This window comes from Trachemys scripta, chromosome 4 (assembly GCF_013100865.1).
Source record: "Trachemys scripta elegans isolate TJP31775 chromosome 4, CAS_Tse_1.0, whole genome shotgun sequence".
Taxonomy (NCBI): Eukaryota; Metazoa; Chordata; order Testudines; family Emydidae; genus Trachemys; species Trachemys scripta.
This window is the reverse complement of record NC_048301.1, coordinates 32,007,859-32,022,282: the sequence shown is the minus strand read 5'-3', so window position 1 is coordinate 32,022,282 and position 14,424 is coordinate 32,007,859. Positions and strand designations below refer to the sequence as shown.

At 44.2% G+C, this 14,424-nt stretch overlaps 1 protein-coding gene across 1 annotated transcript in view; it reads left to right on the top strand.

The window, feature by feature from the left end:
- The window catches only part of KCNK13 (potassium two pore domain channel subfamily K member 13), a 117,826-nt gene extending 104,174 nt beyond the window's left edge, over positions 1-13,652 (top strand). Inside the window, exon 2 of the mRNA XM_034768110.1 lies at positions 12,461-13,652. Within this exon, the coding sequence (XP_034624001.1) occupies positions 12,461-13,353 (893 nt within the window). The 3' untranslated portion in view covers positions 13,354-13,652. The remainder of the gene's footprint in view (positions 1-12,460) is intronic.
- The last annotated feature ends 772 nt before the right edge of the window (positions 13,653-14,424 follow it).

The following is a 14,424-nucleotide window of genomic DNA, read 5'->3' as shown; positions in this document are numbered from 1 at the left end:
AGCCTCCCAGGGGATCCCTAAGCAAGTCTATGTCTGCTTTTCTGAAGTCCAGGGTCCGTATTTTGCTACTCTCCTTTCTTCCTTTTGTAAGGATCCTGAACTCAACTGTCTCATGGTCACTGCTGCCTAGGTTGCCACCCACTTCTACTTCCCCTACCAGTTCTTCCCTGTTTGTAAGGAGCAGGTCAAGAGGAGCACAACCCCTAGTCAGTTCCTCCAGCATGTGTACCAGGAAGTTGTCCCCAACACTCTCCAAAAACTTCCTGGATTATCTGTGTATTGATGTACTGCTCTCCCAGCAGATGTCAGGGTGATTGAAGTCCCCCATTAGAACCAGGGCCTGTGATCTGGAAACTTCAGTTAGAAGAAAGCCTCGTTTAACTCATCCTTCTGATCTATAGCACATGCCCACCACAACATCACCCTTGTTGCTCTCGTCTCTAAGCTTAATCCAAAGACTCTCAACAGGCTTTTCTCCAGTTTCAAACTGGAGCTCTGAGCAATCATACCACTCTCTTACATACAATGCAACTCCTCCACCTTTCCTCCCATATCTGTCCTTCCTGAACAGTTTATACCCATCCATGACAGTGTTCCAGTCATGTGAACTTCCCCACAAGTTTCTATTATTCCAATCACATCATAGTTCCTTGACTGTGCCAGGACTTCCAATTCTTCCTGCTTGTTTCCCAGGCTTCTTGCGTTCGTGTACAGGCACCTAAGATAACTAGCCGATTGCCCTACTTTCTCAGTATGAATCAGGAGGCTTCCCATCTTGTACCCTCCTCCTTGTGTTTTCTCCCAGTATTCCACTTCCCCACTTACCTCTGGGCTTAGGTCACCATCCCCTGGTGAACCTAGTTTAAAGCCCTCCTCACTAGGCTAGCAAGCCTGCCTGTGAAGATGCTCTTCCCACTCTTCGTTAGGTGGATCCCATCTCTTCCTAGCAATCCTTCTTCCTGGAACAACATCCCATGGTTGAAGAATCCAAAGCCCTCTCTCCAACACCACCTGTGTAACCATGCACTCACCTCCACAATTCAACAGTCCCTATCTGGGCCTTTTCCTTCAACAGGGAGGATGCACAAGAACACGACTTGCACCTCAGACTCCTTTAGCCTTCTTCCCAGAGCCACGTAGTCTGCAGTGATCCGCTCAAGGTCATTCTTGGCAGTATCATTGGTACCCATGTGAAGAAGTAGGAAGGGGTAGCGGTCCGAGATCTTGATCAGTCTCGGCAAACACTCTGTCACATCCTGGATTCTAGCTCTAGGCAAGCAGTACACTTCTCAAGTCACCTGGTCTGGTCGGCAGATGGATGACTCCATCCCCCTTAGGAGGGAACTCCCGACCACCACCACTCATCTCCTCCTCTTAGGAGTGGTGGTCATAGAACCCCCATCTTTAGGACAATGCATCTCATGCCTCTCGGCTGATGAGGTCTCATTCCCTCAGAAGGCTCTTCCAAATCCTTCTCCACAGTAGTACCTATGCAGAGAGCCTGAAAATCTCTATTTGCATTGGGGGTATATAGGTTCTCCTCTTTCTTCTCGAGGTCACATGCTGCCAATATTCTTCCCCGTTCTGCACTGCACTCTCTGATTCTTCAGCATGTTGTGCTTCCAGAACCAAACACTGACCTCTCTACAGAAAATCTTCATTTTCTCTGATGCAACGCAGGGTTAATACTTGGTCCTCTAGTCCTTTAACCTTCTCTTCCAATATGCAGACCAGCTTGCACTTCGTACAGATGAAGTCGCTTCTATCCTCTGGGAGAAAGACAAACATGGCCCAGTCTGAGCAGGTCACAACAGCTAATTGCTCACTATCCATGTGTTCCTTCTAAGAGGCTCCTCAGTTGTTGTATGTACTGCTCACAGGAGCCTGAAAGGCACAAACACTCTGTGCAAACTCGTCCCAAGCGAACTCCCAGGCAAACTCCCTCTATTTGCCTGTTCTCTGTTTGCTGCTCACTCCGTTTTTTATAAGGCTGCCGGTTCGAAGCCTTCCCTCCAGTCAACCACTCGAGGCCCACCTGGAACAAAGCACTCCCAATTCACACTTTTCAATCAAACACCCACACCGTCAAACAGTCACACTATTCAAACAAACAAGCACATGGTCAAACAAATGGTCACAGCAGACAGACACTTGAATATTCACCCCAGCAGCTCACAACACAGCCCCCCTAATACAGCACTCACCTTAGCTCTTCTTGGAGGGTTCCCAGGCAAACTTAGCTCCGGGAGGGAGCCCTTTGAGTGTGATTGTGAGATGTGCCTTTATTTATAAGGCCTATTCAGTCTAAGAGTTTTATTGTTTTCATTATCCACTCTCACTGGCTTCAACAGGGCTATTCATGTGAGTAAGATTACAGGATGAGTCCACCACTGCTTATAAGACACAAACATGGTGACTGGTGTGCTGATTTCTAATGCAGGCCCAGATTGTGGTTCCCCCTGGGCAGGGAATGAGAGAGGGTGTAAACATCAAATCTGTCTCCTCTCCTCCTCTGAATAGGGGCCAGGCACAATCCCACTTCTTGGGGGAGCCAGCCTCCCCAAAGGGGGCCTGGAACAATGATGGAGCAAGTTAGATGACACTCCCTATTCCCAACACTGTTAATTGCTCTTAGGGGTGTAATAGCAGTGTGTTCCCCTGCATGCTGGGTACCTCCAGGTGCCACACGCCTCCAGGTGCCAGACTACAAAGCCACCATTGAGCTCTAAAGAAGTGGGTACAACAGGCAATGCATCCTGGGATAGTAATAGGATCCCATAGATGGCAAAATAAGGCTGCTGGGCCAAGGGATTTTTAATCACATCAGAAATACAATAAGAAATTGAACTGATACATAAAACTAAGGAAAACGATTAAACTCATTGGCTGAAAAGGCATTATAAGTATAAGCACAACATCACAGACAATCAAAGAGCTCTGATTGTAGGTTAAATTGCAAAGCCATTTCAGTATTAGCAGCATCATAGTGACTCATTATTGTTGCTATAGTGTTAACCCCTCTTTCTGTCCACTTCCTTTTTCTGGGAAGGGACTGGAGTATCTAATTATAACACTGCTAGCAAACACACACATATTCAAAAAGGAAATGAAGCCTGCTGGAGCAATAACAAGAAAGAAACTTTGCACCATTATGAAAAAAACACTGCATTAAAGATCTAAGATGGATTGAAAAATGTATCGTAATCTCTCCTCTGCCCCTCCACACACATAAATTCAGTGCCCCAAAAGTCACTAATGCGGAGTTGAAGTTGACCAGCCGCGCCTTGTACCCTTCCAGGATATTGAGTGGCTTATACTTTATCTTCTGAAAGCCAGGAAATAAAGAGTTAAGGTATAACAAAGTGGAAATCAGGAAATACAAAGTTAAAATACATACCAGCCCTGCCCTACAGCCTAACACTACCCCTGGAGCTGCCAAGAGCCACTGGGAATGTAGAATGTACATTACAGCCAGGACTGTATATAATATCCAGACATGAGGGATGACCAAGGGCTAGTCTACACTAGAAGCACTACAGTGGCACAGCTGTAGTGTCTGCTGCTGACACTGTATGCCAACGGCGGAGAGCACTTCCGTCAGCATAATAAAGCCACCTCCGCAAGAGGCAGTAGCTTCTCCCGCCAACATAGCACAGTCCACACCAATGCTTAGGTCGGTGTAACTTACGTCATTCGGGGTGGTGGCTTAGTCATACCACTGAGCGACATAAGTTATACTGACATAACCTGTAGAGTAGACAAGCCCTAAGTAAGTGTATCCATTTTATGTGTTGTGTTGTGTCCCACACAACTGTATTGTTTCATTCATCTGCAAGCACTCCCACAGCCTTGCTCCCAATTTTATTGACTAGCACAGGGATTATTTGCAGCAGGTTGCCCCAACTCACACTGAAACAGGAGGAGAGGTTCATTTGCATCCAAAGGGACTGTGGACGTCCCATTTCTATGCAGAATTATGTCAGTTGTGCACGCAGAGGCGCATGATAGTCTATTCTTGCTCTGGGGATTTGTAACAGTCTGGTGCCATACATGACAATACAGTACAGGGCAGAAGTAAGTGCAGGCAATGCTTCAGAGTGAACCTTTAGGACAAGAATCAAGGAATGGTAACATTTGGCAACTCTGGAGCAGTCTGTGCAGAGCAGATGAAATGCTCGAGTATAAGCCAGGCGTAGCCAGCTGGTTTTCACTAAGCCTACCCTAAATGCAGTGTGGACACAGTCTGACATTTTCTCCTGGTGTCCCCATGTGCAATACCCCCATAATGTTCTGTATCAACTGGAAGGATAATGTGCTCTGATATCTATCAGGGGCGGGATAGCTGAGAAAGGCACAAGGAGTCCTCCAGTAGGGCTGGAGGGGCATGGAGAGGAAGAAAGGTGGTAACTGATGGCACATCAACCATGTAGAGGCAGCAAGGGGGAATGGAGGAGAGTCTTTTCTGGAGAATAATCTCATTATGCATATGGATTTTGCAGCATTTTGAAAATTAAAGAAAGCTCATAACCGGAGGGCAGGGAGGGGTGTAATATGGGAACCCCTTGTTCAGACAACCCCAAATTTACATAATAAATTCTACTCTAGGCCCTGTTATGATTGTTCAAGACAGTCTCCCTAGGCATGTGGATTTCAGAGCACTTTGAATATTAAAATCAGCTCCTTATGGGGGGACTGTAAGAGGATACCTCTGACCAAATGACCACAATTTGCATCTATTCCCCTGGCCTTATGGTGGCACAGTAACAGTATGTTGGGATGGATGCATTAGAATTTCCATTTTCAGAAAGGTGAAAATGCCTATAAACATTCTGGGTTTTGTGTTACTTTATCATTTTAAATATTTATTGAAATGTATGCACTGCTTGATTTTTCTAAGGCAGTTTGTAGAAAGGGGGACATCATCTGATGTTTGCTCTGACTGTTTTTAAAAGAGCCATTTGACTAAAATTTGTCTAGTGTCTGACTTTTTCTTTGGATCCCTTTTTCACAGAAACTACAACATGTTGAGGGGTGAAATTGATGGGTCTGTTTCCTTTGTGTAGATTGGATGAATTGTTATAGAAAATTGAAATTTGTTGTCTCTCTTTATTTTTCATGATAAATATAACTTAACTGTTTTGACTAAGAAGAATATCTTGATACCACATTAGTCAATGTCAAACTTATGCCAGTCCATAAAATAGGGTTTTCTATTAGGGCAGCATTTCCTGATGCTCATCAAACCTTGTGATCATACTAACATTGAGAGTCACAAGCTACTTGCATTCTTTGGTCACATTCAGTCCCATTGTTCAGGAAATGGGTGAGGCGCATGTGACATGATGACATTATCCTAACACTGTGGTTTACTAGAATCTTTCATCATTCTGCTCTTTAATTAATGCTGTTTTCCTTGACAATACTTCTAAAGTAAAATCTGAAATATCGGCTCTTAAACCAGAAGCTTAGCTCTCAGGCAAAACTTCCTGAAGGAGCCCCTACAGAATGGACTTTTGTAAGAGTTGTGTGGTGCTCTAGTAAAACTCTCATTGACTTTAATAAGAGGTAAAACTCATTGCAGTTCCCTGAAAAATTAGCCCTAGTACAGTGAAATCATAAATCAGGATGAATATTCAGCAAACCATATTCAATGTTTAACATTAGAGTGCAAAAAGAAAAACATCTGTAATGCTCCCTCACTCTCCCGGTCAGAGGGAGGCCACTCAGGCTAGTCCTGTGGGGTCAGGATCAGAGTCTGTAAGACAGGCAAAAGCCCCCAATAGGGCTTTTGCGGTAAATAGTCAATACCAGGCTTTAGCCTGGACTGGGGTAGCTCAGGTAGTCGTCCCTTAACTACGGTATATCAGGGCTGGCTGGGGCCTGGGTGGAGTTCAGGCAGCCAGCAAACACACAGTCTCTCAAGGCTGGCTTTGGCCTGGGCGGAGCTCAGGCAGCCAGTAAACAAAACAGTCCCAGGTGAGCTGGGCCTGGGCTTGTGTAGGCTCAGGGTGCCAGCAAGCAAATACTCTTTTAGGGCTGGCTTTGGCCTGGGCAGAGCTCAGGCAGCCAGCAAACACACAGTCTCCAAAGGTGAGTGGTAAGGGAGCTCCTGTCCTGGGCTAGACCCTCCTTGCACCGTGTAAGGGATCAGCCACCCGGGCTGGGGTGTCAGGGGGACACGGGCCCACCCTACTCCACTGTGTCCCAGCCCAGGGCCCTGACAGGGGCAGGATTGGCTGCCCCTGCATCAGCGGGGATCCAGCGGCAACACGACGACTGAGGCATGCTGGGCTCTGCAGCCGGCTGCTCCGTGGATGCCCCTGGGCTACTTCCTGCCTCCCGGGGTTTGATACCTGCGGTCTCCAGGCCTCTTCCGGCTCTTCGGGGTAAACTGCAGCGGGTACTCCGGGCCAGTTATTAAGGAGCATGTCTACTTAGTCCACCTGGATAAAGTGAAGTGTAATAACACCCTGCTGGCCGAGACCCTGAGAGCCCAGGGCTATGAGGTCCAGATACACGCCCTGATCGTGGGAGCCCTGGGCTCCTGGGACCCCCACAACGAGCCGGTTCTGAGAATGTGTGGAGTTGGTCGACGCTACGCCCGGCTCATGAGACAGCTCATGGTGTCCAACACCATCAGGTGGTCCAGGGACATTTATACGGAACACATCACAGGACACCGTAAATATCACACTGAGTAACCGAGACCGCCGACCAGGGAAATAACCCACTTCCTTCCCTGACAGACCCAGGGTACCCCACCCACGTACTTCTCCTCTACACCGATACTGACTTGGACTCCTTATTCATTCCATGGGTGGCGTACCCGAGCCCACTTATCCACTGACACTTTAAAAACTCTTGCACCCCAATCTGGGTCTATGCAGGTTATGCGATATGTATGTATCTTTACATCCTTGCAAACGATACCTGTAACCCCCCATAACCCAAACCTAAACCCAGATGTACAATACCTTGCCTCTTAACTCGTGTATATTTCATTTAAAACATTCACTTTAATAAAATTTTTAAATCTGTTCAGATACATGTTCTGTCAGTGGACTGTGGTTCTGATCCAGAGCTCATTGAAGTAAAGAGGAGTCTTTCCACTGACTTTGGATTAGACCCTATGTCACAGTGGCAAGGAAATGGACTTGATGACATACAAGGTATTTTCAACCGCTACCTTTCACAACAATCTACTATTTCACAACAGAATGATGAGCTGCAGAGAGAAATCAAATCTGGATATCAACAGTGTTTGGAGGCTGAGCAGTTTTATTACAAGTTTTATTCCTTTTCTAAGTAAAAAAGGTTCTAAAACCTTTAGGCTGCTACCCAGGACATATAAACCAGAAACATGAGCACTTGCCACAAAAACATCTGAAAACATCTAAAAAGCTAGATAGCAATCCTTGGAAGCAAAATATAGAGCAGAGTGACATGCAGAATTCCCACCCCACTGGAAATTCCTACATTTCAGCATTTGTTTTATCTCAAATCAGGATGAAAAGTTGACATTTTTTAAATTTTTCTTGGAACGAAAATTACAAAAAATTCAGTTTGGAAATGTTGAAATGTTTCATATTGACATTTTTGATTGAGCTAAACAATTCAAGATTCCAGAACTCAAAATGTTTCATTTGGTTTCTTGAATGTACCTGGAAAGCTTCACTTTGAGTCAGTTCAATATAAACTACATTTTCCCAAAGTAGTATATTTGCCTCATAGGAATTGTAGAAGTATGGGCTGGATGCATGGACTATAAGGTGGATAGAAAGCTGGCTAGATCGTCGGGCTCAACATTGACTCCATGTCTAGTTGGCATCCAATACCAAGCGGAGTGCTCCAAGGGTCGGTCCTGGGGCTGGTTTTGTTCAATATCTTCATTAATGATCTGGAGGATGGCATGGACTGTACCCTCTGCAAGTTTGCAGATGACACTAAACTGGGAGGAGTGGTAGATATGCTGGAGGGTAGGGATCGGATACAGAGGGACCTAGACAAATTAGAGGATTGGGCCAAAAGAAATCTGATGAGGTTCAACAAGGACAAGTGCAGAGTCCTGCACTTAGGACAGAAGAATCCCATGCACTGCTACAGAGTAGGGACCGAATGACTTGGCAGCAGTTCTGCAGAAAAGGACCTAGGGGTTACAGTGGATGAGAAACTGGATATGAGTCGACAGTGTGCCCTTGTTGCCAAGAAGGCTAATGGCATTTTCGGCTGTATACGTAGGGGCATTCCCAGCAGATCGAGGGACGTGATCATTCACCTCTATTTGACATTGGTGAGGCCTCATCTGGAGTACTGTGTCCAGTTTTGGGCCTCACACTACAGGAAGGATGTGGAAAAATTGGAAAGAGTCCAGCAGAGGGCAACAAAAATGATTAGGGGGCTGGAGCACATGACTTATGAGGAGAGGCTGAGGGAACTGGGATTGTTTAGTCTGCAGGAGAGAAGAATGAGGAGGGATTTGATAGCTGCTTTCAACTACCTGAAAGGGGGTTCCAAAGAGGATGGATCTAGACTGTTCTCAGTGGTACCAGATGACAGAACAAGGAATAATGGTCTCAAGTTGCAGTGGGGGAGGTTTAGGTTGGATATTAGGAAAAACTTTTTCATTAGGAGGGTGGTGAAGCACTGAAATGGGTTACCTAGGGAGGTTGTGGAATCTCCTTCCTTAGAGGTTTTTAAGGTCAGGCTTGACAAAACCCTGGCTGGGATGATTTAGTTGGGGATTGGTCCTGCTTTGAGCAGGGGGTTGGACTAGATGACCTCCTGAGGTCCCTTCCAACCCCAATGTTCTATGATTCTATGTCCCTATTAGCCAGGCTCCCTGGTCAGACTACATCACCCATAATGCAGCCAGAGTCATGTGACTCCGATGATACATTATGCAGCTCAGTCAGAGGGAAATTCACTTTGTAGTATGGGAGATGTAATCTCTAGGGAGTCTGGCCCATATGAGAGAATGGGGGCCCAAACTACAACTCCCATAAGAAAATGTGCTGATAGGGATATGTATTTTAAGTTTTTGTTGACTAATTTGAAATTAAATTTTTTGGTCAGTTCAAAATTACTTTCTTCTCTAGTTCTAAAAAGTATGTTTTCTTGGTACAAATATAAAGGGCCAGATTGTGTCTGAGAGGAGGAGAAAATGCAAAGAGTCTTTCTGAAGTGGGACTGCTCCAGTATTGCCAGAGCTGGTCCCAAGCTTGAAGCATCCATGCTGTATGAGGATGATCTATGATATCTAATGCCACAGAGAGGTCCAGAAGGATGAATATGGATCCCTTCACTGGTCTATGGAGAGAAGGAAGTTAACCACAAGAGCAACAAGTGTTTCTATATCATGGCATGGCCTGAAGCCTGGCTGGGAGGGATCCAGTGTTAGGGCTGGTCAAAAAAATTCCATCAAAACTGTTTTTCAATAGAAAATTAGGTTTTTGAAGAAACAAATTTTTTTCACAAAAAGTGTGTGCTTTCCACAGAATTTTCATTTTTCATAAAAAAAAAAAACTGCCCCAAAACTGAAAAGTTTAATCTGAAAATCAACATATTTATACCACAAACTGAAATATTTTGATTCAGAAATGCTGCCATAGTGCATCATGGGAGTTGGAGTTCAGGTGCCTCATGCTCCCGTTCTGCTCTGTGCGCCAGGCTTCCTGGTAGGACTCCATCTCCTAAGATGTACTACCATCCCTCGCCAAAAAGGGAGCCTGAGGTGCATCGTGGGAGATGTAGTCCAACCAGGGAGCCCAGCCCATCGAGGAGACTTGGGAGCATGAGGCACTGCAGCAGTATTTCAGTTGGCAGCTGAAAAAATATATATATATTTTTGCCTAAAAGTAGAAATTTTCTGCAGCAGGAGGAAAAAAACATTTTCCAATCAGTTCTATCCAGGATACCTGAAGCTGACAGATGGTGACAGAGGTTGCTGTTGCTAGGTTCTCAGTTAGCTTGCTTAGCAAAGGGAGGTTAGACACTAGATGGTCTTTTTGATTTCGTTCACAGGTACAATAGGTTCCCCACCTAGACCCTTTGAAGTTTTAGGGAGAATGTATATGAAAGCAGACGACAGGCAGCAATGCTGTTTTGTTGCTGTTTGATTGGAAGAGGGAGTTTGGGTTTTTGGTCTAGCAAAGAGATTGATTTTTGGCAAAGAGCTGCTGTGTTTGCAGAGTATACAAGCATGGGTACTTTTACCTAGACATAAGTTCTATTGATTTGCTCTTTAGTCACTGAATGATCTACACTACCCCTGACATCACACTAGAGAAAAAACAAGAGAGAAAAGGGAAGCAATTTCCCATCATAGAGTATTTGCAGTGACCAGGTAGGCTGTTTGCATGACAGTATCTTTAAATAGAATCATGCACTGAAGTCCATAGAGTGACACCAGGGGTCAGTTTGGCCCAAAATATTTCTTCATGAATGGAACTACAAGCCATTTTGTATACTGATTTAGCAGTGCAGCAAGAAGCCTACAGTTTATTTTTTCCACAACCCCAAAAGACAATATTGTTAGGTTTAGATTAATATCTGTACTGTACAGTGCTTTTAGGTTTTCCAATCTAGCACTACATGAAATTATCATTAGTTTCGATAAACACATTTTGAGATTATAAGTAGAAAGGAAAAAAAAGCATTTTATTTCTCCAAAAGGTCAAAATTGAGGCCCCAGTGGGAAAGAAAAAGGACAAGGAACAGAGGCTGAGCTCACTGGCTTTCTGATTTCATGTCCTGTGTTTTCCATTATTTACAATTCATAATGGATTTCCTGTCTTGACTGTTTGGGTCTCTTTGTAGAACCTTTACTGCTAGGCTTCCACCTATGGAAATGTGGACTCAGATAGGAATTTTAAATGACAAGGGATATGAATTTTATGGGCTTGGGCTCAGGCTCTAGTCAATGGCAAAATTCACATTGTTTTCAATGTTTTCAAGCCTCTAGCAGATGTTACGCCGCATCACTAACGTCGACACAGTTTAGAATAATCTGCCTTAACTACCTAGGGCCAGCCACAGGTTTTGCTGTGTCCTATGGGAATTATCCTGTGCACCCTAACCCTAATCCTCTTCCTCTCCACTTACAGTTTGGTCTGCTGTGTATCTACAGATGACCCCCGTCACTTCCAGCCAGGGCTGCTGAGAGCGGGTTCGGGCCCCGGTGAAAAAAATTTTTCGGGCCCCCCAGCAAGGGCGGACCTGCTAAAGAGGGTCGACGAGAGAGGGGGGAAGCTGGACCCCGGGCCCCCTTCCGGACCGCCGGGCCCCGGTAACTTGTACCGGCTTCCCCCCCGCTCTCGTCGGCCCTGCTTCCAGCCTGCAGTAGATGTAAAAACAGGGATGTTCCCAGCTCCCCATCCTGTATTTGTCTTTACCGGCACAAGAGCAATGCACTTCGAAATACTGAAAACATTTCCCCTATATTCAGTTCTCTAGTTCCTTTATTTCATGCAGTTAATATTCTGCATCTACAGACAGAGGAGAACAAATGCCGATGTGTGTCTTATTCAATGTGCTATTTTTTTGTTCTCTCAGCAAGACTGCTTTAACTTAATTGGGCAGTTATTTAATCACTTGTTCAGCTTCTCTAGATCCTGTTCAAACTACAGCAAACATATTCAACATGTGTATTACCTCTAATATGCCCATCATATTTAAGACAAATTTATTCATTTTGATTCTTTATAAACATCCCATTTCAGCAATTTTGTCTTTTCAATAAATATTAACCCCAAGCAAAAATGGTATTTTCAGACATGGAAAGAAAAAAAATCCATGTGGGAATATTTGCAAAGTTGCAAAACATATCTGAGTTGGAAAGCAACACAGCAGAGGACAGGAAAGCAGGGCCGCTCCTGTAATGCTCCAGCACAGATTTGAACTGTGGAGCAGAGCCTGGGCTAGTGGGAAAGAAGGGAAAATCTGGTAATGCATCAACATAGGTCTGACCGTGAGGATTAATCCATTCATTGACTGTTGAAGTAAATGGGAATTTTTTTATAGACTTCACTGGACTTTTTATAGACTTCAGGCCAATGAAGCAGAACAGAGTGGGAGAAGAGGTCAGCGTAGTAATTCAGAAGATTAGCTCTGAAACAGGGAGCCAAGCACAGGGTTGTGGTAAAGTGAGCTCTGCAGCAGACAGCAGCTCAGATCCTCAGTTAAACAGCTCTTTCTTCAAATTTATTTGCTTTCATTTATTTCATTTCATTTCTAATTAGGGGAAAGTGTACCCACTCTGCTTTTGTGATCTCTGCTTACTTTTATCACTGGAATAATGTGGGTCATAAGCATGTAGAACTTGGAGAGAACTCCCAGCTACTCTTTCAAAGCTAATAGATGCCATAGTGATTTCCTGCCGGTTGTTTTGGCTTGCATGTGGCAAAACCCTTGATGCTGTAACTAAGGGATTATTTTTACTCACCTCTTCTGTTTTGTCTTCCAGGGTTCGGCATGACCACCCCAGCCACAGTTGGAGGAAAAATTTTTCTGATATTTTATGGCCTTATAGGATGTGCAGGGACCATTTTATTCTTTAACCTGTTCCTGGAGCGCTTGATCACGGTCATAGCCTACATCATGAAATCCTGCCATGAGAGACAGCTGAGGAGAAAAGGGGTCCTCCCTCATGACAGCCGGCGAGGCTCAGGGAACTCCGAGGTGGACAGCTTGGCAGGGTGGAAGCCATCTGTGTACTATGTTATGCTCATTTTATGTGTAGCATCACTTATCATTTCCTGTTGTGCCTCTGCAATGTACACACCGATTGAAGGGTGGAGTTACTTTGACTCACTTTACTTTTGCTTCGTGGCCTTCAGCACTATTGGTTTTGGTGACCTGGTCAGTAGCCAAAATGCCCAGTATGAAAGCCAAGGCCTTTACCGATTTGGCAACTTTGTCTTCATACTCATGGGGGTTTGCTGTATCTATTCCTTATTTAATGTGATCTCGATTGTTATCAAACAGTCCATAAACTGGATATTAAAGAAGCTGGATTGCAGGTGCTGCCCCAGATGCCAAAGAAAATTCTTTAGGTCACGGAGGAATGTTGTGATGCCAGGGAATGTGCGGAGCCGGCGGAACATCTCCATTGAGACTGATGGCGTCAATGAGAGCGACACAGATGGACGCCGGCTGTCTGGCGAGATGATCTCCATGAAAGATTTCTTAGCCTCCAACAAAGTGTCACTGGCCATCATGCAGAAACAGCTGTCAGAAACTGCCAATGGCTACCCAAGGCAGTTGAACTCTAGTTCTAAACATAATGGATTCTCTGGCGGGGTAGGAGCCCTAGCGATTATGAATAATAGGCTGGCAGAGACAAGCGTGGATAGGTAAAAAAATAAAAATCAAAACAATGGGAAATGCATCAACAAGTATAGAAGTAACTAGGGAATGAATGTCATCAGAGAAGCAGAGCTAAATGAGCAGAACCCCTTTGGTTAGAAGGTCTCTCACTTTTTGGGGAGGGACTGTCAGTTAATATCTGTTGTTCTTTGCACTACTCAGATCTCTATCTTCCTTTCTTCCTTTCCATTTGCTCCCTAAACAGGTCACTGAAGGATAAATTTCAAACTAAATATAATGTAGCCCCAACACCAATTTTTTATGGCCTGTTGTTCCTGTATTTATGTTAAGTTCAGTTTCAGGAATAAGGAATTGATGGCCTTGGGAAAAATCACCTTCCACAACACTGGACTGAAATTCTGTATTGAACTGATATTTAGTTCAAAGTTGGTATTGGGGTTTTTGTTTGTTTGTTTTTTGTCCCATTCTTTTTAGACCTGGTTTCTGAATGTAGCCTATCTGAAACCAAAAGAGGAACCATTATAAGCCTTTCTCTAAACCATCTATACTCTTGCACTCCTGATTTAAGTGAGTGAAAATCAAATAATTTCTCTCTAAATCTAACTTCTCAAAACAGATTCCAGATTCTCAAAACAGATATTTCGGTAAAGCCAAATTCTGCTGTCAGATAAGGTGATATAAATCTGGAGTAATTTTATCAGAGTCAGTAGAATTACTCTGCTGTTACACTGGTGTAACTGAGAGCAGAAGTTGACCCTGAGAGTGTAATTTAGTCTTCCCCTTAGAAGGACATTGTCAAAAATGGTAGAGTCAAAATTAGACCTACTTTTGCTTTCTTATGTGCGTTTGCAAAGTACATTTAATACTTGCTAAGTTAACTTTTCCTCTAAAAATTGAATCAATGAAATTTTCTTTAGAAAAATAATTAAATATGGATAGACAGATCTGATGAGCAACCCTACAGTAACAAACAGGGACTGTTTCTAATACTGTGTGTACAGTGCCCCATCCTGATTGCAGTCAATGAGCACTGACATAACATGAACATTTAATAAGAATGTTTACACAATGAACTGGTTTCATTGCAGAAGCAGATTGCAA